The sequence below is a fragment of the Ipomoea triloba genome, chromosome 4 (genome assembly GCF_003576645.1).
Source record: "Ipomoea triloba cultivar NCNSP0323 chromosome 4, ASM357664v1".
Lineage (NCBI taxonomy): Eukaryota > Viridiplantae > Streptophyta > Magnoliopsida > Solanales > Convolvulaceae > Ipomoea > Ipomoea triloba.
In genome coordinates, this window is record NC_044919.1 from 28,896,861 (window position 1) to 28,922,967 (window position 26,107).

Below are 26,107 nucleotides of genomic sequence, written 5' to 3' on the forward strand. Positions count from 1 at the left end.
CACCACATTAAAGTGTTTTGAGTTAAACACTTCTCATAAAAACCAAACTACGTGAGTGCAACTCATGCCTAATCTGATTAACGGGGGTGTATTCAATCATGATTTTCATAGAATTTTAAAGACTTTTATGAACTTTAAAAGTTTGGAGGTATTCAATTCAAACTTTTAGAGAGTATTTAAAAGTCATGCGGTATTCGATCAAAATTTTTAAAGAGTTTTTAAAAGTCATGTGGTATTCAAAAAGTTATGAATTTGTAAGGACTTTTAAATTTTAGAACTTCTGTAGACTTTTATATACTTTTCATTCTCAAATATAAATAGTTGAAATCCAACCCACAATCCCAATATTTCAAAATTTTCTTTCTATCAACTCTAAAGGTTTTTTTTTCTCTCTATTTAAACTCTATTTTTTTCTCCTTATTTAAAATTTTAAACTTTATAAACCTTATACCTAAATTCAATAAATTATTTTTTCTTCATTATCCTATATTTTCTTCATACATAAACTCTACTAATTTTTTTTCTCTCTCCTAAACTTTACAATCTTCCTCTAAAAATTCAAAATAATATTATTTTTATTTCATTGTTGCTTGTATATTTTGATTTTTTTTTTCTATGAACTTTTTATCCCTAACTTCTAAACTTTTTCTCCTAAATACATGACTTTTGTAAACTTTTTAAATTAAAAAAGTTGATAAAAGTTTATGCAAGTTTTTTATACAAACTTTTATAGAGTCTTACAAAGTTTTAAAAAATTTTGAACGATTCTATGAAAGTCAATAAAAGTTTATTAAAATCTATCATTTTAAAAGTTTTTAAAAGTCTACAAAAGTCATGATTTAATACACACCTCTAAGTCTTATAGTGGGGGGCCGAATTTGGATTAATAAAAAAAAAAGGCCCAAATAAAAACAACAGGTAAATTTTTATGTGAATCATGGTTCACGTAATGATATGTGGACCATAAAAAAATATATTTTAATATACTAAAAGTATATTGCTTATGTATTGAATGTATATTATACAATATAATATACATTTAATACACAAATAATATAATTTTTGAATACAAAGTACATTTTTAATATATCAAAAGTATATTATTTAATAATATTTTTAATACTAAAATAATATACTTTCTGTATAAAAATAATATATATATTTATTTATGATTCACAGTCACACAGCTGTGCGAATGAAAAATGATTGAAGACAGTGGCTCCAGGCTTAATGAAAGATTGAAAGTTAAGTCGGCCCAGTCAGTCTCCATATGAGGCCCAGTAATCCTAACCCTAAATCTCGTTACGGACGGTGTGGCCTCTGAAGTCTGAACTGCACCTATATATAGAGCTCACGCACATCTTCTCTCAATAGTCCCTGTGCTAGGGTTTCTCAGTATCTCCTATCTTAATCCAGTGTTTCATCTCTCTTAGGCTACTACTTTATTCTTAGGTTAGATGTTGTTGAATTCAGCGTTTGAGTACTGGCTGTGATGTTCAAATCTACCTATTTTATGAGAGAATTCACTTCTCTTGTGATTAAAAAACCAATGGATCCTTCTGAGCCTACTCTGCATTTCAATTTTTTTACTTGTATGTTTACATGCCATCGAGGTGAGGATAATCGATTCGGAAAGGATATATGTCGATCGGAAATACTTCCAGACTACAATTATCTGATCGATGGCTATTTCCGCTCTTGATCTCAATTCATCTTTATCTTTTAAATCTTATATGTTGATTTGAGAAAGAATTTGTATAATTTTATAGGATGGTTTCGGAGTTGTTCGATACTTTGTACTCCTTTTCAGTTTTTGTAAAGCTTTTTTTCTGCCGTTCCGTTGAGTGTACCGCCGCCTCCTTGCGATGCAGTTTGGTGTGCTCGACGGATACTGAAATTTTAGCGATGTGCTTAGGTGAGCTTGCCGACAGTTAGCTTACTTAAGTGTTTAACGCCGGTGTTCCTCGTTCCAAATTTTTGGATGAGTTCATAAATTTTATTGCCGTTTTAGACTTGTATTTTAAAAGAAGTATATTTTTCGTACTAAAATTTTTATCAATTTGATATGCACTTTGTATTTCGGTATCAAAATAGCATTTTGGAAATAAAGATGGTGAGGGTTTGTTGGCGTCGCTGTATGTCTGCATTAGTTGGGGTTGAAAAATGTTGTTTAATATAGAGTCAAGAGCTTTATATGCCCTAAACTATGCTCTTTATTCGCCTCGGTTTATGAGAGTTTGCCCAATATTGACTCTAGTATTCGATTTGTCAAGAGAAGAAGTTCGAACGAACTACTAACTAGAAGAACCGAAAGACATAAAATTCACATTAGAGCGAAGTTCGTTGTCATCAACTAGTCCGGTGTATAGATAGTTACACACATTGTACTCTACTTGATGCAGGAATAGAAAGTACCATTTCTGCTGCATCCTTTGTTCATTATTCATTTATGTACAGTTAAGTGTAAACATGTTAATTTGAATTTTTAATTTTAATAAGTTCTGTTATTTGAATCGGACACAAAAAGGTAACTCAGAGAGTATTATAAATGAAGGAGTTGGTTTTAAAGAATATCACATTGATAATATGTCTATACCCTCCTTTATTAAGCAACAACAAGAAAAGTGGAAATGTTAAAATTATCCTTACAATTGTAATTCACAAAAAAACGTTTTCAGTGAATTGTGATATCATATTGTTCGCTCGACGACTTCAATGTGGTGTTTCGTTTGAGTTAATGTCTGTAGCAAAAACTATGGAGTATATTTTTTTAATCATCCTTCTCCTATGCCTCCTCCACGAGACAGTCCAAAGGTAAAATTGTAGGTTAGTTTCCAAAAAACAAGCATACTAATCCTGTGGCTCTTAACTCCATGTAGATGGTGGCATTGGGCGCCCTAATCGGAGCTGGAAGCGCACTCGTACATTATGTATTGTCTCAGTAATCAGTTCCTCTGCCTCACTGGCAAGTTTTTCAGCATCTCTGGACGAAGCATATATACAGAAAACATTAGCCACTAGTGGTGAAAAAGTTGGTATAACAAAGATAACACTCTGTATCTGTACCTAATTAGAAGTTCCTGTGGCATGGAGACTTCGACTTGAAGAAATATCTCCCCTTGCAACAGGTGGGGTGTGATTCGCTCCACAACAATTTTCTGAAATCCATACAAAGATGTTATGGATTCTAGGAATTAATGAGGAAGAGGGCCTATGTTGTAAGATTGAAATAGGTGGTCTAGTCTAAAACTTGCATTGAACTGTAGAGTAAAGAAAAATAATTTCTTTCAGGTTAAATTTCATTTTTTGGCTTAGATTTATAGTGTGAGCCCACTTTTATTCTTTTTTTCAAAACATCCCCTTTTGGTCTAGTATTATTGTGTGATGGTCTTCCATCAACAAAATTGTTGAAATGTCCTAAAATATAAGGACATTTTGATTTTTTATTTTTATACAAAATGGGCTGACTAATATATTTTTTTTGTTGCCACAATAATAGTAGGACGAAAGGAGGTTATTTTGAAAAAAAAAAAAAAGAAAGAAAAAAACTAAAAGTGGATTACCAATCTATAACAAAAAATGGAATTAACTCATTTCTTTTTAAGGAGAAAATGTATGTACCACCTCAGAAAATTTTGACGACAAGATATTGGAAACATTGTTAGCAAGCTCTATATGCTCGAAACAATTTCCATTCTTGCACCCCATCTGTTTGTTGTTTTGCTGATGAAGATGTAAGGTTAAAGGATCTGCCAAGGAAAAATGATAGTAACAAAAAGAGCAGATAAGTGGTCTTGTGCAAGTCTAGACACCAAGTGAAGAAAGAGAGACATTTATCAAGAACAGCTCTATGATAAAGTAAAATTTACCAATGTGTACAAAGACTTCGACTACTTCAGGATGTGACCCCTGAAGTTCATGTCGAACAAATTCCCCAACTTCATGTGCAGCACTAACACTAGAAAAGGGATCTACCTGCATAAAAGAATGGAAAATTAGATCATTTTAATTGTAATAGCTGTTGAGAGTTGAGACAAAGTAGAACACCGTAATTGCAGTATAAATAGTAGTTGGTAAATAATCAGTGAAGTTCACCAACCTCAATATTAACATCAAGATACAAAAATGAACCCGCTCTCCTTCCTCTAAGGTGATTGCATCCCTACAAATGCCAAACAGGAAAAATTAAAAACTCATTTAGGAAAGGCATTGCTTACATGATCATCTGCTTTTAACAAGATGCTCATTAGTGATATCATACATGTTCCTAACAGCAAAATAAACATTCACCCATGCCTTGAGTTTAAGAACAAGTGGCCTACACCCAACCCCAAGGGATGGAGCATGTAAGATGAGAGTGAAAATTCCTTAAGCCCATGAAGGGTTGATGCAAGGAGGAAATGTATACTATGAAGTAAAAAAACAGCTTCTATGTTTTGGGAGAGGGACAACTTGCCTTAACCCCTTCAACTTGTAGTATTGTGCTTCTAAAGGGCTCCAAAATATGTGAGGGGATAGCAGCATCAACCAATTCCAAGACGCTAAAAATTAAGATAACAATTAGATATTTAAATTTGTGTTTTGCCCAGCACCACACACCAAACACTTCCAAGATGGAGATGCATTCAACCATAAAGACTTCATCCAACACTGGTCACCCAAGCTAGCAAGAAAGAAACAATACTTCCACAGCTCTTAGAAAGAAGAAGAGAGCAAGGAGTAACACATACCTTTGGTAACCAGTTTCTAGACCAGCTCTTAGGATCATACCAGCAACAACGAGTCCAGCAAGAGGATCGAAGAACTTAACGCCCAGAAAAGATCCACCTGATCTCAGGAAGAATAGTTCAATATGCGTTTGTTAAATCAATTATGATAATATCATGAGGTTTAAAAGAGCAGTGGTAATTGGTAAAAAACACAAATAAACCTCCAGGACTAAAAACACAATAAGAGCAATTAACATATACATAGTAGTATTTCGCAAACTTGAAAACATAGTAGCACAAAGTGAGACTTTATATGAATTATGAAGATTAAGGTTATTACCAACCCCTATAAGAGCAACTAGTGAAGAAACAGCATCAGCTCGATGATGCCAAGCATTAGCTTTCATTAGCCCACTCCCTGTCCTCTCCCCAGCTCTCTTTGTTATCCAATACAATCTATAAGAGAGAAAAACATCAAAATAGCATATAGAAGCAAAAATAAAATACAGAGTAAAATAAAGAAAAGAACAGTTTCTATTCAATGACAGTACAAAAATATTACTCATGCATTGAATACTTTGTTACAAGCTTTAAGCATGAAACACATTCATACTACTCTTAACATAAAATGCATCATGTTCAGAATCTTTATATTCACTAGTTCTGAGGATATAATAAAAGTACCCTAACACAAGAAGACTGACCAGTTACAATACTAATTCAAGCCATAGGAAGTCCTAATACTAATTCCATCATGTTAATGATTGAAATAAATCATACCCTTCCTTAACAGCTATAGACAGTATAGTCATATTCAACGCAAGAACAGGGTGATCCATATCAATTCCATGATGATGTCCACCTGCACCATGATGGTGTCCATGGATGTGTTGATGAGCTAGTGACTGGTTAACCCCTTCAGGCACTGCTGTCCACACTCCCTACCAGCAGAATATGCAAAGTTTCAACCAAAAGCCCAAAAACCATATTATATGTAGAAAATATACCAATAAAAAAGGTATCAGTTAATGGATTCAGTTTCAGGCATAGCCAGAGTTCTTAATTAACTGGTTTTAATAACTCAAACACTAAAGCAACTTAATAAGACACATACCATCAACACGTCTAAAGCATGCCATGCAATGCCTCCCCCAGTTGCCAATAGCATAGCTGAAATTCCAAGGGCACCTAGACTCTCAAATTTACCATGCCCTGAAACATGAAGAAAACCAATTATGGAACAGAGACTAATGATCCTGAAAATGACACTACAAATCTAATCTAAAACCCATAGAGTCTTAAGTATCACCAACAATTTCATATGACACCATCCAATAGCTAGAAATCTCCAGCAGAAGGAAACAAAACAATGAAATTGGAGGCTAGCAAGCCAATGCAAGAAGATACGAATGCAAAGCTGTTAAGCTGATAACACAGGTTTCAAAATATCATAAACAATGTAATATCAATCGAGTAAGGCGTAGATACAGATCAAAAGCGACCATATGGATGCTCCTTGTCCTTTGGAGCCTTCGCAGCTTTATACGACAGCAATGCCACCCCACTCAGAACCTAACACACAACACCAAAGAACATAAAATTAAAACACAGCATGATCGTCATGTTAGCTGCACATCATTCAATCAAAGATACGCGTACTCACAACATCGGAGATGGAATGAGCAGCATCGGCAATAATGGCGGTGCTTCCACAGACGTAACCGGTGAAAGCTTTGGCAGTTGCCAAACCAACGTCGGCGGCTAGGCCGAGTCGGAAAATCTTCTCGCCTTCCTCTCCCTGATGATCGTGATGCGAATGAGAGTGACCGTGGCCGATATGCCATCTCCTCTGGATCAAAAAGCTAGGGGTTTCGCCGTACTTGATCGACGGATCACCAAGCTGAGGACTCACAACTTGAATCGCTGGATTCAAGTAGCTATAGCTTTTCGCGTAGGTGTTACGAATACGATTTAGGTTAGCTGAAATCAATCTAGCCGTCCCCATTTCTCTGCGTTGAAGCTTCTCAGATTGATTTCCTCCGAAGATCGCTGAAACCAGAGCAGAGATGCTTCTCTCTACTAAAGTATTCTAGAAAATAAAAAATAAAAATTCCATTTCCCATTTTTGTTTTAGTATAAAATTCGAGTGGGTCCGGTGGAACTAGCTCAATTTTAGTTTGTCCGATTATTTTAAATTATTGTAATTGATTTGACCGAGTGACCGACTATCAAATTTTGTTCTAGAGGGTCAAAAATTATCGCAATTTGTTCGATTAATAAACTTCCTTTAATTCTAATAGTTGATTTGATCAATCATCAAATTTCGCTAATAGGCCGCTAAAAATTCTCACAATTGATTTTTTTTTTTTCAACTATTAGAATTCAGCTGAGATGATATGAATCATGGTAATTCAACTGAACACAGAAGTTAGGTATTTGCTTACTGCGCACAAGAATCCCCCTCACTTTTGAGAGGTTGCTCTACCTACCTCAGCCAAATAGAATATCTAAGAGGATATAAATCATAGTAACTCAATTAAACAAAACATTAAATGAGCATATAAGAGGATGTAAATCATAGTAACTCAGTTAAACACAGAAACTAGACCTTAGCTTCCCACATCTAAGATGATGTAAATCATAGTAACTCAGTTAAACACACAAACTAGACCTTAGCTTATCATGCACAATAACCTCCTCACTAGGTCGCTCCCACACTCAATCACTAATCAATTGATTTTATTATCACCTAAAGTCTCGTTCTAAGCAATTGAAAACCTACAGAGACACAAGGAAAAAGAAAAAATTCGAGAGGGAATAGAGTGGACCAGTGGAATATAGTATTTTTTACTTTTCGAATATATACTTTCAATTTGTCTTTTTAGCTGTGCCCGTCCCTGTCCACGACGCTTCGGTTACTACAGTTGATATCATATTCGTTTATTCTGTTACTGCGTACACTGAAGCATCCATCAACAGTGTTCGAAACTGAAAGAAAATTTGAATAAAGGTATTCCTTTCCATTTTTGTTGGTTTTACAACTATAGGAGAATGAATCATGAAGCAATGTAAATCAATCAATTGACAAAACAAATAGGTTACATTTCGCTACTAGCTTGCCTCTCCGAAAGCTACAACTCTACACTGACCACAAAAATGGGTGTATACCAATCAAGCCAGAACTGTCTGTCGTCTATCTTCTCCGGTCAGACCATCTCCTGTTTACATTCCAGTTAGGATCATGGTAGGTAGAAGGATTGCGAGGTGTCATCCTTTCTGTGGGGTAATTATTCATCCTGGGTTCTGAGTGGTTCCACCTGGAAGCATATTCATGGGACCTAGCAGGGCTGTTTTCTGGACTAAATGACTCGAACCCATAATCGTTTCTTCTCCAGGGACCTGGTTGGGTCGTCGCCCCTACATGGGGGTTATAATTGTTAGAATTAGTCGGGGTGGAATGGGAATGCAGCCCCTGCCTGGCTCCCCCCCAGCTCTGAGGCGGAAGAGGCTCAGGCACATAATATGCTTGTGGCTGAGTCTGAACCCGGGATGGCATCGGTGCATCAATTACATGCATTGATGATGGTTTAAGGATGCCCATTGGACTGGGTGACGCTGAACTGAACATCGCTCCGTTCCTGTTTACCAGTAATTCTGATGCATTCATGGAGATGGAAGGAGCAGCCTGGTTAAGAGATGGAATTAGAGGAGAGGGGTGATGTTCATGATAATTCCTCCCGGTGGCTTGCAGCATCGCCGATTCCCGTTGTTGGGCAAATTGCGGTGTGAGCAACTGTTGAGCTGCCATGGCTGGATAGTGAGGCTGCTGCGCTGGAGTTACTGTAGCATCTCTCCTTGAGAATGGATTTTTTTCATACTCGTCTGATTTCAATCCGCTCTGCATGGGGGAACACAAGACGCTTCAATTAACAGAGGATCCAAAAATAACATGTATGAAAATAAACTTTTCAATTTATCCAGTCTTCTTATTCAGATATATCATTATATATATAGAGAGTATTATTATTATTATTTTTAAATCCATCTTCGTTGATTATGTTGTAATCACACCCAACTGTCAAAGTATAATGCTGCTCGGAGGACGGAAGAGGCGCTACAATCTTGACTATTCAGCAAAGAGGTCCTCAGATACAGATGTTTTAGGCTTACTTAAGCATTTCTTTTTTCATTTTGTAATCTTTTTATGACCACCACAACTAGCCCTGGGTTCTATTCGTGCATGATAGTCCACAGATCAAATTTCGCACATCATGTGGGGAGAGAGAGAGAGAGGGAGGAAAGAAAACTCGAAAAATTTTAATAATACTCTTTCAAAAGTTGTACAAAATATGGTTAAATCACGCACCGTTCCAGGATTGCTGGAAGGAGTTGGGGATGGAAGAGAAACTTCAACCTTATCCTCAGCTCTTCTGCCCAACCCATTAGGATCACTCATCGATTTCAGTCCATTTGCCTTAATCATATCAAGCAGCTTCACTGTATCCTCACTTGACAGGTTACCAGCTTGACCAGATGTCAAAGCAAAAACCAATTCTGGATTTTTAAGTAGTACAGCAAGCAACTCTAGATCTGGTTCAGGCATGCTAGAATTCACATTCTGTGGCAAGCTGCTGGCAGAAGGAGCTGCTATAGTTTCCACATTTTCTGCTTGTGAAACCATAGTTTCTACACCATCCCCATCAGGTAATTGTTCTGTTGGGATTTGAGGGGTTAGTGTGTCATCATAGTCCATTTCACGGTCCCAAGGCTCCTTGGGATTCAATGGAATTTCGTGAAGTGTCCTGTAAATAGTTTCCCTTTCACGATGAATTCTATTCTTCTGAACTTCTACCTCTTTACTATTTCCCCCAGTACATATCTTCCATTTTTCAGAAATAACCATCTCTGCATAGAAGAAAACAAAGATGGACATGCTCAAAATCCAAATTGAATGAAGTTTTTTAGAAAAATGGATGGTCAAAATCTATTTCTAAAGAAAAAGAAAAACTGAAAATAAAAATATATTCTAGGGTACCCCATTTTTACCCATTTAAGCGACAGAAAAGGGCAACACTGCTTGCAAAACAGGATTTGCCTTTACATCTACTGTACAAAAAATACATTATAAACTTATGACCAACTTCTATGTATTCCAGTAGCAGAAATATAGCCAAAATACAGCAGACATACTAAATTCTGACACGCTGTATCAAATATTCCACAAACTTATAGAATAGCTTATTTATATTATTTTTTAAAAAACAAATAGAGACAGCACTGCACTACTCATACTTCAGATTTGAACAGCTTGCTGAATTGATTCACAACGTAGGCATCCTTTAGCAAATGGGAAAAGAACATTGGTTATCCAAGTAAGCAAGAGTGAAGAGAAAAGAACAGTTAAAAATTTGCAAACAATTTCCCCTCCTTATATTATGTGATCAATCAACAAGAAATAAGGTAAATGTACCTGGTGGAGTGTGCCATGGAATCTGAATTGCCTTGCACTTTTTGCCTGGCGGAGGTTCCTCAGCATCCAAACTCCTCTTTTGGTTTAGAGGAGTCTCCTGTTGATTTGATATGTTGGACTTAATATCAGCAATCTTCTTCTGTTCATCAAATTTTGGCTTCTCTTCATCAATTGCTGGCTTCTCTACATCAATTTTTGGCTTCACTTCATTAATTTTTGACTTCTCTTCGTTAATTGTTGGCAAGTCATATGTTTTAGTAGTTGAATGGAAAACGCCATCTTGAGGAGCAGCATTTTTATTTGGACCTTCAGGCTTTGTCTGAGGGCTATGGTCAGTTGATGTTTTACTTTTACCATATTTACTCTGCAAAAATTGTGCACGAAGTTTGGCTTTTTGAATATCATCAGCTGAAAGTGGTCGGCCTTGAGTTGCAGATGCTGTTCTCGCAACTTGGGGATTCCTTCCTGGCATTCTTTGGCCAGGTTGTTCAACCAACTGAACCTTTCTGCGCTCTCGAGTTTCTGTTATTGGTTAAGGAATTTAATAGCAGCATTATAATTGACATCTCTTGTGAGGATGCAACACAAACTCACATTGCAATACTTGTTTTAGATAGATAATAATATTCGAACAGCATGCATGCACATTCTGATGCATCACAGAATGGTGCAAAGTTACCAGAGTGTTAATAATGCTTGTAACTCTGCAAAAATAAGGCTATTTCCAAAACCAACCATAAAAAAGAATGTTGGTACGCGCAGGATTTAGTGAAAATACATCTTTTCCTTAGGGGAATGATCATCCAATTGGTATTTGACAGCATTAATAATGCGTAGAACTCTATAATAGAAGCCACTAATCAAACATTCAATAATAAGCCATTGGGTGAGTTATTGGAAGTCTCAAAAAGATAAAAGTGATATCCAAAACCAACCATGAGAATGTTTGTCCGCAAGACTACTCCCAGTGAACTCTTGAAACAGAATTAGGTCTATTTTCAGGGGAAAACGCTCTAATGGAAATTAGCACATAATACCAGAAGCAAGTGAAAGACGGGCAGGAAGATAATTTAAGCCATCAGTATTATTCAATAGATTGTTTTATCCCAGTTCCCAAATACATAAATTTGATACTAAGGAACATAGTTCCCAAAAAATAAAGCTGGCATGATGGCACATAATTCCAATGATTTCTCCAATTCCATCCAAATTTAGGGATTTCCTCCACTCAGCACAACCTCATGTGCACAATTTTTAAGGACATGCAACATTTACTTGCAAGAATAACAAAAGTTTAGGGTAATGAAAAAATTTAATCAGAATTACCACAAGTCCGCCCGTGAATGCACAAAAATAGATAATAATAAGTTTGAATAAGAGGATTTGCTTTAGGGCTGAGTTCATCTGCCCTCCCATTCCCAATTTATATGTGCACCGAGTGTACTAAAGTTCTGCCACATTCATTTTGTTATTGCAAGGACATTATGTATATTAGAAGTAATTCTAGATTATATCTACTAAGGATACGGGCTGATAAAGCACCTCTGCCAGTCTTCTTATTAGATTCTTCTGCAGAAGATGTGAGCAACTTCAACGGTTGAGTAGAACCCAACTTCCTGAAAAGAAAAAGAGTTAAAAACACCCCTCAACTGAATAGGGACAAGCAGGCAAATAAGAACATATACAATGCAACACATACCTCAAATTCTCTGAAGTATCAAACTGTGATAGAGACTCTTCCTATAGAACAAGGAGAGGAGATTAAAAATCACACCAAAATTAATTAAATCTACAATGCACTTCTATTATGAACTTACAAAGCCATCAACTTCAGCCATGACTTCACCAATGCTGCATACAGTAATAACCATTTGTCAGAAGTTACAGAAGAGCACCGAAAGGCATGGAATTCAGTGAAAGTAAGTTTACCTATGCTTCAACAGCATCTCATCCTGTGTATCACTGGCCGATTTCAAACCATTAGGTTTCTTAGAAGACTGGTTTGCCAATTTTTTGCTCCATCTAAAAAGGAGAATCCTTGCCCTGTTTGAGATATCTGATCCTCAAATCAGAAAAATGAGGTCCAGAATACTGGAGAAGTAAAACAAATTCCTTTTTGAAGGCCATTAGAAAAAGATATGCAATAAAAAAATTCTAATACATATATTCATTACACAAGCAAGTAGATAAGAAAATGCTTGATGTGAGCATGTGCCTGAACTAGAAAGATATCAACTCAAACCACCTCATGTATTTCAGAATGCCACACTTTTCAAATCATCATAATCATTTCTGTTCACTACATTTTGTTCTTCTCTTCACTTTTCAAATATAGGATTCTGTTTTTTTTTTTTTTTTAATTATCCCATTCCTCCAACTCTGATTCAAAATACTGTAATATAATTTCAACATGTTGACCATCACAGAGGCTCAAGATAATCCACTATTAAGGTACAATCAGAATTTATCCACTTTTCAAGCAAAAGATAATCATTCTATAAAGGTTTAGTACTCTATTTGTTAAGCACAGGAAACAAACATTAAATATTGAGATCAAGCAGCAATAATTTGCAATAGCATCACACCTGATGTCCTATAAAACCTCAGTTTATTAACACTCTGCAGAATAGCTGACATATGTGCTGGAAGAGCTTTATGTAGAGGCAAGTGGCAAAGTACCTGTTAAACATTAGTGACTAACTGTTAAATCCCATCCATGGATTAGGGAAAACTTCATGAAGTAAATAGATAAAATGGAGAACATAGAAACCTTAAGAATGTGATGAAGAACACTGGTCTGCTCTTCCGTGGCTGCTTGACTCAACCAAGTCGCCAAGATCATTACACCACCTTTACTTAAAAACCTGAAGATACATAGAGAAAATAGATTTGTGAAAAAACAAGATACCATTCTATCAATAAGGTTTGGTACTTGATCTAGTTTAAGTTACAAGTACCACTGTAGCACTGAAGGGTTCTGTATTTCCAGGATCCAATCCATTAATTTAACTTGCCCAGAAAATGTCTCTTCTTGTCTCATTAGAATAAATATGTTGTCAATAAAATCTTTGTCGGACTCCTCTACACCTGACAGGGCTTCATCCTGTGTTGAACATGATGGCCCCTCCACATTTGTAGGAGCCACACTGTCTAAGGGAACAGGATCAACTGGTAAACTGGCATCAGAACTTAAAGGTATCCCACCACAGGGTTCATCAGAAGCACTAGGCTTTCTAGCCTTCTCTCTAGACAGCCTGACTAGTTTCCTCACTCTTGTTCGTTGGGTGGTAAAAAAATCTCGAACCTATAGACATTTAAATAGTAAAAAACAGATAAGAGAGCTATCAGGATATGTCAAACTCCACAAATACAGGCCTAATGTAGTATATTCTAAATTAACCTAACACTAACAAAAAGATATGAGAAATCATTGTAGGAGGGATAAGAATCTCATAAAAGGTAAGAAAAAGAGGACATGCTAATGAACATGTAGAGATATAGGAGAGAGATTCACAAAAACAAACATGGTGGCAAAAGTAGATAATATGGCAACATATATGTAATCAAATCAAACTTTTACATGCACTTTCCAAATATGAAGTGAAAGTAAATGCTATAGAATATGACCAACTACTTTTATAAAATTTTATTTTACCAAGGAAAAGGGAACCCAAGGAGGTGAACAAAAATGAGAGAAACCTGTGTGGCAGTAACTCCAAAAAGAGCACTAATTTCACGAGTTTCCTTCTTGCTAATTACATCTTTGATTGAGAAGACAGATTGCATATACTTTACAGCCTTGGGATTCAGCAGATCCCTGGGCCTTTTCCCTGCCAAAGATAAATAAAAATTAAATATAGTAAATCTATCAGTACTAGAAACATGCCAAATTAGGTTGAAAAAGCTCAACAATTAGTTAAACATTCCAAAGAAAATATTATTCAGAAAACCAAAATATACACATATAGTTTTATTCATGAAATCACCTGCTAAAGAGGCACAAACTAGCACTTAAATAGTGGGAAATTTATCTTTGTCTAAAAATTAGGAAAATGCATACTTGTATATATTAGATACAAAAAATCAGACACACACATCCAGAGTTGGAAATAAAGTGATGATACTTCACCAAGCTTTAATCACAACCATCTCACGTAATCAGCAAAGGGAGTTACCTATTTTAATTGACAAAGCTCCAGCAGCCTGCAAAGCACAAAATTGAAAACTATCAGCCAAATGATATTTCACCAAAATCATCCCATAAACAGTTACTGAAATTTGCTTTGAGGACTAGAACTATAATAATTAAGATGGACTCTCATAGCTCCTTCAATCTTTAAGGTGAAAGCTACGAGTTTTCATTTGTGCTGGTAAACACAGAATCTCACTCTGCCAATCAAAGAAGCTCAATAAAATTCACAATCAAAAGCATTGTTTTTTTTTCTTCAAATGAAATTTTCTGGATGGAAAGATATCAGCAACTTCAACAGACTTAATTAAGGGGAATTTAATGCAACCATCAGTTCAACCAATAAAAGTAATTAAATAGTGGTGAAGGCATGTTTTCCCAATCTCACCTAGTATCTAGGGTTTTCCGATTTCATCAACCAACAATAAGGAAAGGAACAGTCACAAATTGGGAAAGAATAATTGAATTAATACAATACTAAAGGCAACAACGAACCATCTCCTGAGACAGGGGATTGACCCCGGTGAGTTTGCATTGAGTTACGACAATGTTCTCGAGATGATCGACTTGGCTGCGGAAGAGCTCCCTCTGCGAGGCCAATAAGTCGTGAAACGACGTCGCAGGGCTGGAGACCACCAGCTGCAATTGATTCTCCATTTCCTAATCCTATATCGGAACCTTCAAATTCAAATCCGCAGATCGAAGCAATTCATGAGGTTTTCGATTGCAGAGGCGTAATTCAAAATCCAATTTGCTTTGAGAGGCTTGGGCGAGTGGGTAACTAGGGCTTTCAGAACACAGAGACAGAGAGAGAAGAGAAGAGGGAGAGAGCTGAGCCGAGCGGGGCTCAATGCAGAGTACAGAGGGGCTCCGCGAATTTGCGAAAGATCGACGGTGTAAATGAGAGCGACGAATACGCAATAACACCTGCACGCGATGTCGTAATCAGCTGACTAACTCAGATAAAGTGCACGTAACGGTGTTAACTCCTAAAAAACTACTCCGTACCCTTTTAACCTTTTTGCTTTTTCTTTTCTTTTATTCCGGGGGTTAAAATGTTATTTTGCAAAATAAGACCCTGTAGTATCGCTTCTTAACATTTTTAGGCCCCAATTTTTATTTATTTTTTTCTTTTCTAGAAAACCCCAATTTAAAAAAAAAAAAAATATTTTGACATAATAGTGATCCTACAAACTTACATCTACATTAACATTGTCAAATACAATTTAATTATTATACAATTGGTTCTTTTCCAAAAAAACCAAATTTTCACAAATTGGTTCGACAAGATAACGAATGAGAACCAGTGTTTGGTAAGTGCTCATAAAGAGCTAAAAACCAGTACTCACAAAGAGCTCACTTCCACAGCAACTACTAACACTCAATCATGTATTCATGTGTCTTTGCCCACAATCTATCACTCACTCAAAAATTAGCTGAACTACCCTTGCAACAAAAAGAAATATTATTTGTTTCCTGTTTTGTGTTTTTGCATGATTATTTTGGTACATTAAAGGAAATAGGACAATTGGTTATCAATCTGCAGCGTGTATATGGAATGCCATTTCTCATGAACTGTGGAAAATTTATATTTACAAATGATTTTCAAATAACCTTACAGAAAAGCCTATAAAACAGGATAGTGGTGGTTTAAGGAGTTAGTTTTTACTTCATTGCAGCTAGCAACATGTACATGAAGGGGGGATTTTGAATCAACTAGTTGGGACCGTGTTGAGAAAGAGACATTTTCCTAGTCAAATGAAAGAAAGATCTGCAAAGCTGCCTCTGTTTGCAATGGAATGTCAAGAATAGATTACACACTTTTATGCTACCGCCATGGCTCCAAGCATTTTTCGCTTCTCAATCCATTCCACTGCAGTAATTCATCCACATCCTGGAGGTTGAAATCAAGGGACGTTTTTAACAGGTGAGACACCCTCATTGTATTGATCATTTTATATTTTCTTGAATCTAGCTGTCCTTGATTTTCTTGGGCCTTCCATTGCAAAACTAACTTCCTGTGCCAGTAAGGGAACATAGTTTGTAAGTTCCTTGAAATAAATATGCCAGACAAAATTTTTGAAAGCCATAGCTAAAATCAAGTATAGACATATTATATATTATATAATAAGATTGGTGGATGGTTGCAAACTCGATTGATATTAGTGATGCTAGAGCATTCAAATACTGTTGAAAGGGGGATTGGAGCCTAATGCATGCAGGGTTTAACTGCATATAGCCCATACTGGAATATCTGATCAGAAACTGTACTAAGGAGATGAAAAATAAACAGGTTTTCTACATTTTTTATGGAAGAGTGATAGACAAATGCTCTCATCACAACTAGTATCAGTAAAATCATTTCTTGATGGAGTTGAATTCTATGAATACTTACAAAATTCAGTAGCGGTGTGAAGTTGGAACAATTTCTTGTTGATGAGCATTGTTGTGGAGTTTTTAAACTACTATGTTGGCAACTACTCCGGCTCTGATCTTTCTTACCCTGCTTATCCATTATTGCATTACCTTCAAAACCATCACCTGACATCAGATTCATAGATGCCCCTTTTTTAGACCCAGGAATTGATTGAGGGTATGCTACTGTCTCATTTTGACTTCTAGTAGGTAGTGCCATGGTAAAAGTGATTTCCCTCTCACAGAGGTTGAACTGTAGAGCCTGCTCCTTGACCAGTCCAGGTATAATGTCTACTCTAACATCTCTCATTATTGTCAGCACAGTTTTGAGTGAATTTCTTCTTGGTGCTCGCATTCAATAATCTTTCACAGAAATGTTATCCAAAATATTACAAGTTCTCTCATGACTTCACCTCAGACTCAACCCTTGACGCCTGCCACACAGCTGTTGGACTGGAACTAGAAGTTAGTAGGATCAGTAACCTAACTGAGAGCTTGGCAACGTTAGTAGTTTCTGCCAGGGTGACATTAGTCCCTCCAGGATCCTTATTCAATTCAGGAGGAACCCACAGCAGCCTTAAAGAATATCATAGTAACACTATTACTGTACAGATGTACAAGGGCAGTGAAGAGATGGATCTTATCATTCAAAGGGAGTCTATAATGTTCTCAAAGTGATCCCCTGCTATGCTCTTCCTCAATTGACAGTAGAGTGGAGTCACTTCCAAGTTAACACTTTACCGGTTTGATCTTGTCCATCGCAATGCGCACAAGGCGCAGTAATCCTTCCACATCCTGAAAGTTGAAATCAAGTGCCCTTTTAACAGATAAGATACCCTCTTTGCATTTATCATCTCCTGTTTTTGAATTTGCAGCTGCAAAAGCAGCCCTTGATCTCCTGGAGGCTTCCATTGCAAAACTAACCTCCTGTGCCTGTAAGTGAAAGTAGTGTAAGTTCCTAGAAATAACTGTGCGTCTGTGACAGACCAAATTGTTAAATATCATAGCTAAAACAACTACAAGTGAAGAATATAACATTGATGGATAGTTGAAGACTCAATTGCTATTAGTGATACTCACTACTGCTTTCAATTACTGTTGAAAGGGGATTGGAGCCTAACACACAGGGTTTAACCACAAAGCCATATTGACAAATCCAATCACAATTCACAACCTCTGAGATGCACTTAGGAAATGAAAACCAGGAGGGTTTCTACATAGCCAATGGTATTCCAATAATCTTGTAGTCAAACATTCTTTGAATCATTTAGCCCAAATACTCTCATTGGCTCAACTAGTTTCTGTAAAATGATTACGTGAGGGAGTTGAATTCTTTTGAATACTCACAAAAATCAGAAGCCGTGAGAAATTGGAACGATTTCTTGTTGTCATAACATGAGCTCCAGTCACTTGAGGAGATCCAACACCTTTGGCCAAGCCACCCTTGTCTACAGCTGATGGATTGTTCAAATTGTCAACATCAGAGGCAGAAGAGGAAGGAGATTCGCCTAGGATACAATAATAAATATCATAAGAGACTCATTAAAGAAAAGCATGACTGGTAAAGTGTACAATTATCATCTTAAATTACATGACAGCATGACTTTGGGATTTAAAAAAAAAAAAAACCCACACTGTAAATTACCGTGTTGTCCCTGTTTAGCTCAATAATAACAAAATGACAAAGCATTGTGGAATAAACTCTCATCCTTTCAAATATCACTTTGATTTGTGCACTCAAAACCTATGTAAAAAAAGTTAATTGGTTATCAATCTCTTCCGTGTATATGGAGAGTCATTTTTCATGAAATGTGGAATATTATATTTACAAATCATTTACTAATAACCTTACAGGCCTACGAAACAGGAAAGTGATGACCTAAGAAAGCATGTAACTCCATGACAGATAGTAATATATATATATATGCATAAAGATGGAACTTTGAATCAATAAGTAGAGACTATGCTGGACATTTTCCTAGTCACCTGGAGGAAATATTTGCAAAGCTGCCTGTAACTCATTTCTATATCTGTTTGCATTGGAATGCGAGGAATAAATTACACGCATGTATGCAACCTCCATGCATTTGTATGCAAGTGCAGCAGCAGCCATGTCCTTGGATCTTTCAAATTCATGGGCACAAAACCTATTAATAAGACAATAAAGGAAACCAAGGTCATCTTTGGCATTCTACTGGAATCATCTATAAAACACAGTGAAAAAATAGCATTGTAAATTGCAACAGCTAATCTCTAGAATCATCTGTGAAATGAATCATTTTCAGGACCACTATAGCAAAATCAGACACAAATGAGGAACATCTAAAGTGTCCTCAAGTCTCCCAGTAAATGGCATATTGCTTCTTGCTTGTAAAGCTGCTGCAAGCCTGGTGTTTATGATAAGCCTAATTACTTAATTAGGGTCCAAGTGTGGTAAGATCATTGTTGAAATGATGCCTCAGTGATAAACAATCTTACTGAAATATAAAGAACAAATATTTTTCCTCTAAAGGGTATGCAATGAAGGAGATCCCAAATGACAGGTGATCTATAAGCAGATTATCACTCTATGCTATCCGTGAAGGGCAAATGCAAATAACTTGAAGTACAACTCACTCGCAGAGTTTTGCAGTGCTACTATAAATTTGGCCCGACTGAGTCATCTCATTGTGCTTCGCACTATCATTGTTGCATGATTCAAATAAAGCTGCTCCTGTGAGAAACTTTAACGCAGCCTCAAAATAAAGACCCGTGCTGTCACTTGATCCAGAATTCTGGAACAAATAGACTAGTTAGGCCAACATTTTTGCAAATTAATGGTGGCAGTAAGTTGAAGAGTAAAATCATTTCCCCATCTCCTTTTTCATCTTTAAGGAGATGAGTATAAATTTTATTGACCTTTAGACGATCAGCCATGTGTTTAAGGTTTGTCGCTTCTTTTACAGCATTTGAAGCAGCTTGATTGGAGGAATCCTTACGAACTGGAGAAGGAGCATCAAGATCACGAACTTTGGTTAACATTGCAGTGGAGTGTCTTGTACTAGGTAGGTCCCTACTCTGGCTCTGACCTTTCTTACCATGTTTATCCCTTGAAGCATTATCTTCAAAATCATCAACTGACAAATTTGTAGCTTCTTTTTGAGACCCAGGAATTGACTGTAGACATGCTGCTGTCTCATTTTGGCTTCTAGCAGGTAATGGTAAGAGTGACTTCCCTCTCCCAGAGGTAGGAACCCCATTTGTTTTGTCAGAAACAGGCTTCTTAGTCAATCTTCCATCATCTTGATTTGGAAGCAGAGCTTGCCCCTTATCCAGTCCAGAAATAATGCCTATTCTAACATCTCTACCATTATTGTCAGAAAGCTTTGAGTGAATTTCATCTTTAGTGCTCTCATTCAATAATCTTTCAGTAGGATCTTTCACAGAATTGCTATCCGAATGATTAACAGTTCTCTCATGGAATTTGTTCTGTCCGGGCTTTAACTTTTCCCCAGAAGAAGGCATTTGATCTAAAGGTTCATTGACAGTAGATCTGTCAAAATCAGATCTGTAACTCCTATTCTTGTCTTTAGGTTTAGAAGAGGAACCCTTCCCAGACTTCTTCACGACAATTCCACTATTACCATGAAGACCATCATTCCTTCTTCCCTTGTCTTGGCCTCGTTCCAAATTCTGTGTTTTGGAATCATACTGGTCACATTGAGGCAAGGGTTCTACAGCCACATTTTCATCATGCTTTGCAATAACAGGAGAAGGTGCAGTGCCTCGGCTCACTTTAACACATGATATATGACCCAAATCTGCTTCCTGGCAATCAAGAGAACCATTATGCCCAGCATTCAAAGTTTCACCCTTCTTAATCATTCCAGATTGATCACTGCCCCCATCATTTTCCCCATCTGAAGATCTCCGAGGAGTAAGCATGGATAATAATCCTGCATCCTGACAATCATTTCTTCTTGTTGAGGTGAATTTATCTGCAGTAGGAATCCTTAGAGGAGATGAAGACACTGACTCTACAGGAGAAGCCCTCAGTTCCTGGAGATTGCTTTTGTTTCTTTGTGAACCAGAAACTTTAGAAGAACTTGAAGTGGCAGCCATGGAAGGCTGGAGAGTGCCCAAATGCCTTTTTGAAGAATCCATAGCATCTATGGTTTGCTGAGACTGAGTGCAATCCAGATACTGCCCTATTTGCTGGTCCTTATTTCTAACCCTTTCGTCTTTTCCTTCATTGGCTTTGTTTCCACTAGAATCTTTCACCTCAGATTTGGATACCCTTGCTCTCTTTTCTTTTCTTTGGCCATTTTCACAAGTTTCTTCAAGCAAACCAACAGAATCTTGAGAGTTGCATCCTAAACCAGGAAATGACCTACTGTTAGCCTCTGAATGGTGATACCCATTCCCCTTCCTCCTCCTCTTAGAAGAGTCTTTACTGTTACACTTGCCAGCATGTAGTGATCCATCACTAGAACTAACTGGATTATGGATCAAGGGACTTTTATCTGAAGTTTTTGAATCTTTAAACTTATATTTATGTCGATCCTTCATTGACGCAATCGGTGCCATACCATTGCTTGAGCTATGCCCTGCATTCTCCCCTGCAGTGCTCCAATGTTCATCGTCATGATATAAGCCATCTCTTTTTACCTTCTTAGAGGCTCTAGAATTATCTAAATTGGTCTCTGGCTTGTTCTTCATCTTTGCATTTTTTGCACCTGAGAACATGAGATGTTAGTGAAATAGGTTACATAAATGCAGATAAAGGATTTTCAGAAAGCTCAACATGACCACTTCAAACAAAATACCTCCATCAGAAGAGATGCTGCCAAGCAACCTTTTTCTCTCTTTCAGTTTATTTCTTTGCTTCTCCTTAACTGAGGTACTTGATTGTCTGGAATATTTTTTATGCCCATTATCACCCGAAGGGGATTGGATGCTGTCATTTAAGCCTATATTATTTGAGGTTTCCTGAAAGTTATTGATTTTACTTGAACACTGCACTAGGCCTGCTTGTTTGCATTCATCTGTAGGATCTTTTGATCCATATTTCTTCTTCCCACTAGCATCTGCAACTTGTATACCAAGAGTTCTGTTCTCCAAGCCTGGGTGAAAAGCATCAACTGAAGCAACTCCTAAAAGCTTCCTATCAGGATATTGGTGCTGATTATTTGTCCGTGTTTCAGAAGCAGAGACAGCAATGGCAGAAGTAGGGAACTGGTACAGGGCTCTCAAAGCCTTCGTTGTCTCTTCCTCACTGATACCACAACGGTTCAACCCAGGCCTAGTAAAAAGTTAAACCAATTATACTAATGAAAAAAATGTATGACAGTAAGCTTTATGAGCAACATTTTATATTTAATCACAAACAACATTCAGGGGAATCAGGATTCAGGGCTAAGGTGGTTTTAAGTATCTGATAATATTTACTTGGTAAGTTGAATGTGAGTCAGTATTATCGTATGGTAAAGTTGTATATTTTCTCATACTCAAAATAATGGTTCCATACTCAGTCAATCATGTTAAAAGCCCAGGCAATAGAACTTACAGCCAGTGAAGCATTTTACAAAGCCATTTCTTAGGGAGGCTTCTAGGATCTGTGCCAAGTGGAAGTAGACGCCATGTCTGACACTTGTCGCACATTACCCAATCTTCTTTAAGTACAGGACCCTCTGCTATTGGAGCATGAGAAGGATTGAGTTCAGTTCCAGTGACGGTTTTCATGTTTGAACCTAATCTAGGATGCTCTGTCAGTGCACATGGCTTTTCTACTTTTGAAGCATTAGATCTCACTTTCATTGTATCATTACATTCTACCTTGTTATTCTCATAAATAGCATCAGAATCCTTCAACAGTTCCAATGAATGTGTTTTCTCTGAACCAATTTTATCATCTTCTTCCTCAGCTTCTAGGTTCCCAAATAACTCAGCGTATGCATCTCTAGCTTTAAAATGGTTCTTGAAACCCTTTGAGTCACTTCTAGATGTATTTGTGTCCCTAGAAGAGCTCTTTTTAATCTTATGTCCCAAAGAAGAATCAGTTACCAAGCCATCATTCAGTACCTTTCCCCCATGGGCACCATGAATCTGAGTCCCTTTATGTTTCTTTTTGCCACCGGATGAGACTTGTTCCTTTGCCAGTCTCACACCAGCCTCATTTTTCGATGTGAACTTTGGACCAATTGATGGTTTTGAAACACCTGAGGCATCAATATTATGAGTTTTTCTACCTTTGTTATGCTCAGTATTGGCTGAAACATCAGATTGTTCCCTGCTTTTGTTGCCTTCTTTCCTTGGAAATCCTACACCACAGTCAAAATGGTTTGTTTTTTCACTTTCCAAAACCCCTCCAGAAGAACTAATTATTCCATTGGATTTCTCCATCCCATCATTCTCTGTAGCAGAAACAAGCTCTAAATCTTCCTTGGCTGTGTGATCAAAGGATTCTTCTTTCACCATACCTTGAATATTGGTCGCCAAATTATCAATTGACTTGGAATGACTTGCAGGATAAGGAACATCACTAAATGAATTAGAGAGAAGAGGGAGCTTCAAAGCTTTAGATACTAGTTCTTCACAAGCCAAGGTATTAACATCAATCTCCTTAGAAGGTACTCCTACATAATTCTGCATGTCACTGCTATAGCCATTTCCTATGACATCTTTCTCATATGACTTGCGTTTTTTCTCACTCAAGACTTTCCTACTTCCCCTAGTGCTATCAGAAGTTTCAGAGCTTGTTTTATGCACAGGTTTAGATCCACTTTTTCCAAAAGGCCAATCTTTTTCCATCAAATGAATCAAATCATCAGAAAGAGGAGATAGCAGTAAGCTTCCATGCATTGGAAATGAGGTCATAATCTGTCGCAAAAGGTTAACAAATCAAAACTAGTAATTATCTGTCCCAAATGCTCAAAAAATCAGGACTATGGAATCCAAAAGGAGACCTTCACAAGAAATGAAAGATAGTTCTGGAGCACGACTCACCTGAAGGATGCTTGTAGGGGATTCATCTGGGGCATCCTGAAGGTCATGAGATAAACCTTCACTGTCTGAGGGACTATTATCCAAGGATGACGATGGAGAAACATCAAGGCCAAGTCCACTATAGAGCTCAGCATTTGTTGTGGTCGACAGATTTTCAGACCCAACTCTGATGCGCACTTTCAGACTTTTCTGGTCAGGAGGATCTGCAGGCTTCTTGAGAGTTTTACATATTGAAGTAGATTCTTCAGCCCGAGTGGGAGGTATGCATATGTTGATTTCTGGATTAGCTGTAGCAACCCTAGTTGCAGGTACCAACAAAGAATTTGTGGAAGTGGCACTGGACCTTGATGAAACTAATGAATTTTGCCTACCACCCTATATCATAAGACAACTCATTCTGCTCAGTTACAATTAAACCTTTGATGTCAGGCAACACATATTAACTCTTCCATACAGCAAAATAAACCAGAGGTATGTACCTCAAAGTGCGTAGTGTTGGGGGATTGTGGTCTGTTATTGTTGTGGACTTCTGGTGGATTCCTCAGATCAATTGCAGGAGACCGCTGATAAGTTGGTAAAAATGAACCATACCCACCAAATTTTGACCCTGCCAATAAATGCAAACTCCAAATCATCTACTGATGTGATGCATATTAACAGAGCCAACATTCTTCCACATCATTTTTCCTAGTTTTAACTTACCCAGGTTCTCAGCTGAAACTCCTCCTTCAAAATCCTTTTGGAAATGTCCTAAAACATCTTGAAGTTTGTCGTCCTTCAAACAATATAAAAATGGCAATGTAAGAGAGACTAGCATCAAGAGCTCTAGCAAACTTACAGTTATGTTCTTAGTGTTGGAAACCTTCTCAGGTTAAATATAGCAATTGGAAAGTATTGTATGCTTAATTGTAAATTCACATCTGGAGGGCCAAAACAAGACAACTTAATAATGTTTAGTTAAGCATCAACTGGAGCTTATCTCAACAGGAAACCTATTAAACAACCAACAACGTCTAAAAGATTAAGATCCGACAACAAAAGTGTTTCTCAAATCTCAGCAACGGAATTAACCAAACAAACAATACGTTCTAAATCGAGGATTGAGCTGTCTATACCAAAAAAGGAAACAAAAAACTAAAACCACCAAAATAAGCTATGATGAGAAGAATCAATGCTCAATTTGAACTTAAGGGAAATTTTGTAAGGTAATGAGAAGCTTACTATGTAGGAGAGAGCAATATCAGGGTCAATGATTGAATCATCGTCACAGCCATTATTATTGTCATAATAGCAAGCCTCCCCTTCTTCAAGCTCAAGTTCTTCCATCTCTCTTCCAACACTTAGTCCCTTCCTCCCATCCCTTTCCCCAACAGAAATCATCAAAAACCTCCTTCAAACACTCCTCCAAAGCCGCTCTTGACTTCACCAACAACGCTATACATATACACCAGAATTTTCCAGAACCGCTTTTTAGAAATAGAAAACCAACAAAAACCAGACAATAATTACTCCAGAATCAATCAGGATCCAGGAAATAATAAGCTTTCAGGGGAAAAACAAGGATAAATATTTTATTTGAAATTCAAGGAAAAAATTAAGTTGAATCTGAGGAACTTGGCAAGATGATCCTGCAACAAACAGAATCGAATTACAGAACTCGGATCGCCCTGTGCGATCTCTGGAGCTCACAACGATGAGAAGAGAGAGAAAGCAAATGCGAGGAAGAAGAGAGACAAAGACCGGAGAATGAGAGAGAGAGAGAGAGGACTCTGGTTTTTGGTTTTGGTGTAAATCAGCCGCGTTCATTTTTTTTTTCTTTTTCTTCTTTTTTTTCTCCTTTTGTATTTATCGGGTTTTTAACAGCGCGCCGTAAAATAGAAAACACGATAGCTGTGCCTGTGCGGGCGGAGGATAAAACCAGCGATGATACACTCGGCGCGTGTGGAACGCTTCCTCGAGATTATCCACGTAGCAACTAGCAAGGTGTTAGATCAATATCGCCCTGTCCTGTTCTATTAAGTGGACTCTCAAAATCTATTTTATCATGATTATTGAGGTAGTAAATATGAATAAAATATTTTTATTTTGTGAGTTTAAGAAAAATTATCTACACACAAAATTTGAGACTATGATATTTTCTTGGCATATTTGCATCAGAAGTATTTCTATAAAATAGAGACTGGACTTCTTGATTTAAATCAATTAATTGTGAATAATAATATTTTTGTGTGATTTTTTATTGACTAAATCACAAAATAATATTTATTAAATGTACACTAACTCTCAAAGAGTGACTGTAAGTTTTTCTGTCACTCATAAAAATTGTATTTAATTCTTCTT

General features: G+C 37.0%; 3 protein-coding genes, 1 long non-coding RNA gene and 2 other non-coding genes across 7 annotated transcripts; 3 read left to right on the plus strand and 3 right to left on the minus strand.

Annotated features, from left to right (window-relative positions):
- Nucleotides 1-1,386: 1,386 nt before the first annotated feature.
- Nucleotides 1,387-3,320, plus strand: LOC116017629. Its single transcript, XR_004097939.1, has 2 exons — nt 1,387-2,456; nt 2,880-3,320. It is a non-coding gene; the product is annotated as an uncharacterized LOC116017629 (long non-coding RNA).
- On the plus strand, nt 1,481-1,571 carry LOC116018038. The gene has a single exon (XR_004098073.1). It is a non-coding gene; the product is annotated as a small nucleolar RNA R41 (small nucleolar RNA).
- LOC116018039 lies at nt 1,607-1,685 on the plus strand. The gene has a single exon (XR_004098074.1). It is a non-coding gene; the product is annotated as a small nucleolar RNA Z155 (small nucleolar RNA).
- LOC116017628 (metal tolerance protein 2) lies at nt 2,558-6,783 on the minus strand. Its single transcript, XM_031258247.1, has 12 exons — nt 6,373-6,783; nt 6,212-6,281; nt 5,824-5,921; nt 5,490-5,650; nt 5,050-5,165; nt 4,731-4,827; nt 4,457-4,541; nt 4,100-4,162; nt 3,870-3,975; nt 3,625-3,749; nt 3,067-3,158; nt 2,558-2,983 (listed from the first exon to the last, which is right to left on the minus strand). The coding sequence occupies exons 1-12, from the start codon at nt 6,712-6,714 to the stop codon at nt 2,866-2,868; spliced, it is 1,473 nt and encodes a 490-aa protein (XP_031114107.1). The 5' UTR covers nt 6,715-6,783; the 3' UTR covers nt 2,558-2,865.
- Nucleotides 6,784-7,698: 915 nt separating this feature from the next.
- LOC116016259 (homeobox protein LUMINIDEPENDENS) lies at nt 7,699-15,307 on the minus strand. Its single transcript, XM_031256422.1, has 13 exons — nt 14,864-15,307; nt 14,355-14,382; nt 13,879-14,009; nt 13,137-13,483; nt 12,950-13,043; nt 12,765-12,858; nt 12,109-12,235; nt 11,997-12,030; nt 11,879-11,919; nt 11,707-11,795; nt 10,180-10,701; nt 9,076-9,614; nt 7,699-8,607 (listed from the first exon to the last, which is right to left on the minus strand). Exons 1-13 carry the CDS (start codon nt 15,023-15,025, stop codon nt 7,903-7,905), a joined length of 2,913 nt encoding a protein of 970 aa, XP_031112282.1. The 5' UTR covers nt 15,026-15,307; the 3' UTR covers nt 7,699-7,902.
- A 593-nt stretch (nt 15,308-15,900) lies between these two features.
- Nucleotides 15,901-25,565, minus strand: LOC116016548. Of its 2 annotated transcripts, XM_031256868.1 has the most exons (12): nt 24,989-25,564; nt 24,470-24,542; nt 24,247-24,374; nt 23,768-24,142; nt 22,329-23,641; nt 21,589-22,064; nt 19,682-21,498; nt 19,400-19,557; nt 18,770-18,930; nt 18,131-18,291; nt 16,764-17,716; nt 15,901-16,386 (listed from the first exon to the last, which is right to left on the minus strand). In XM_031256868.1, the coding sequence occupies exons 1-11, from the start codon at nt 25,145-25,147 to the stop codon at nt 17,513-17,515; spliced, it is 5,025 nt and encodes a 1,674-aa protein (XP_031112728.1). In that variant the 5' UTR covers nt 25,148-25,564; the 3' UTR covers nt 15,901-16,386; nt 16,764-17,512. The 2 variants fall into 2 exon arrangements, with proteins under 2 accessions (XP_031112728.1, XP_031112729.1); XM_031256869.1 differs by lacking the exons at nt 15,901-16,386; nt 16,764-17,716; nt 18,131-18,291 and adding an exon at nt 18,468-18,527 and having other exon boundaries at nt 24,989-25,565.
- Between the last annotated feature and the right edge of the window lie 542 nt (nt 25,566-26,107).

Coding starts and splice junctions, on each gene's coding strand:
- LOC116016259 (XM_031256422.1), bottom strand. CDS start 15,025: ATGGAGAATCAATTGCAGCTGGTGGTCTCCAGCCCTGCGACGTCGTTT. Junction 13,044..13,136: donor AACCCTTCAGTGCTACAGTG/GTACTTGTAACT, acceptor ATGTATCTTCAG/GTTTTTAAGTAAAGGTGGTG. Junction 12,236..12,764: donor GAGGTTTTATAGGACATCAG/GTGTGATGCTAT, acceptor TTTGAGGATCAG/ATATCTCAAACAGGGCAAGG.
- LOC116017628 (XM_031258247.1), bottom strand. CDS start 6,714: ATGGGGACGGCTAGATTGATTTCAGCTAACCTAAATCGTATTCGTAAC. Junction 5,922..6,211: donor GGACAAGGAGCATCCATATG/GTCGCTTTTGAT, acceptor TTCATGTTTCAG/GGCATGGTAAATTTGAGAGT. Junction 3,159..3,624: donor TGTCGTCAAAATTTTCTGAG/GTGGTACATACA, acceptor TATGGATTTCAG/AAAATTGTTGTGGAGCGAAT.
- LOC116016548 (XM_031256868.1), bottom strand. CDS start 25,147: ATGATTTCTGTTGGGGAAAGGGATGGGAGGAAGGGACTAAGTGTTGGA. Junction 24,143..24,246: donor CCAACACTACGCACTTTGAG/GTACATACCTCT, acceptor CTTATGATATAG/GGTGGTAGGCAAAATTCATT. Junction 18,931..19,399: donor AGCACTGCAAAACTCTGCGA/GTGAGTTGTACT, acceptor TCTTATTAATAG/GTTTTGTGCCCATGAATTTG.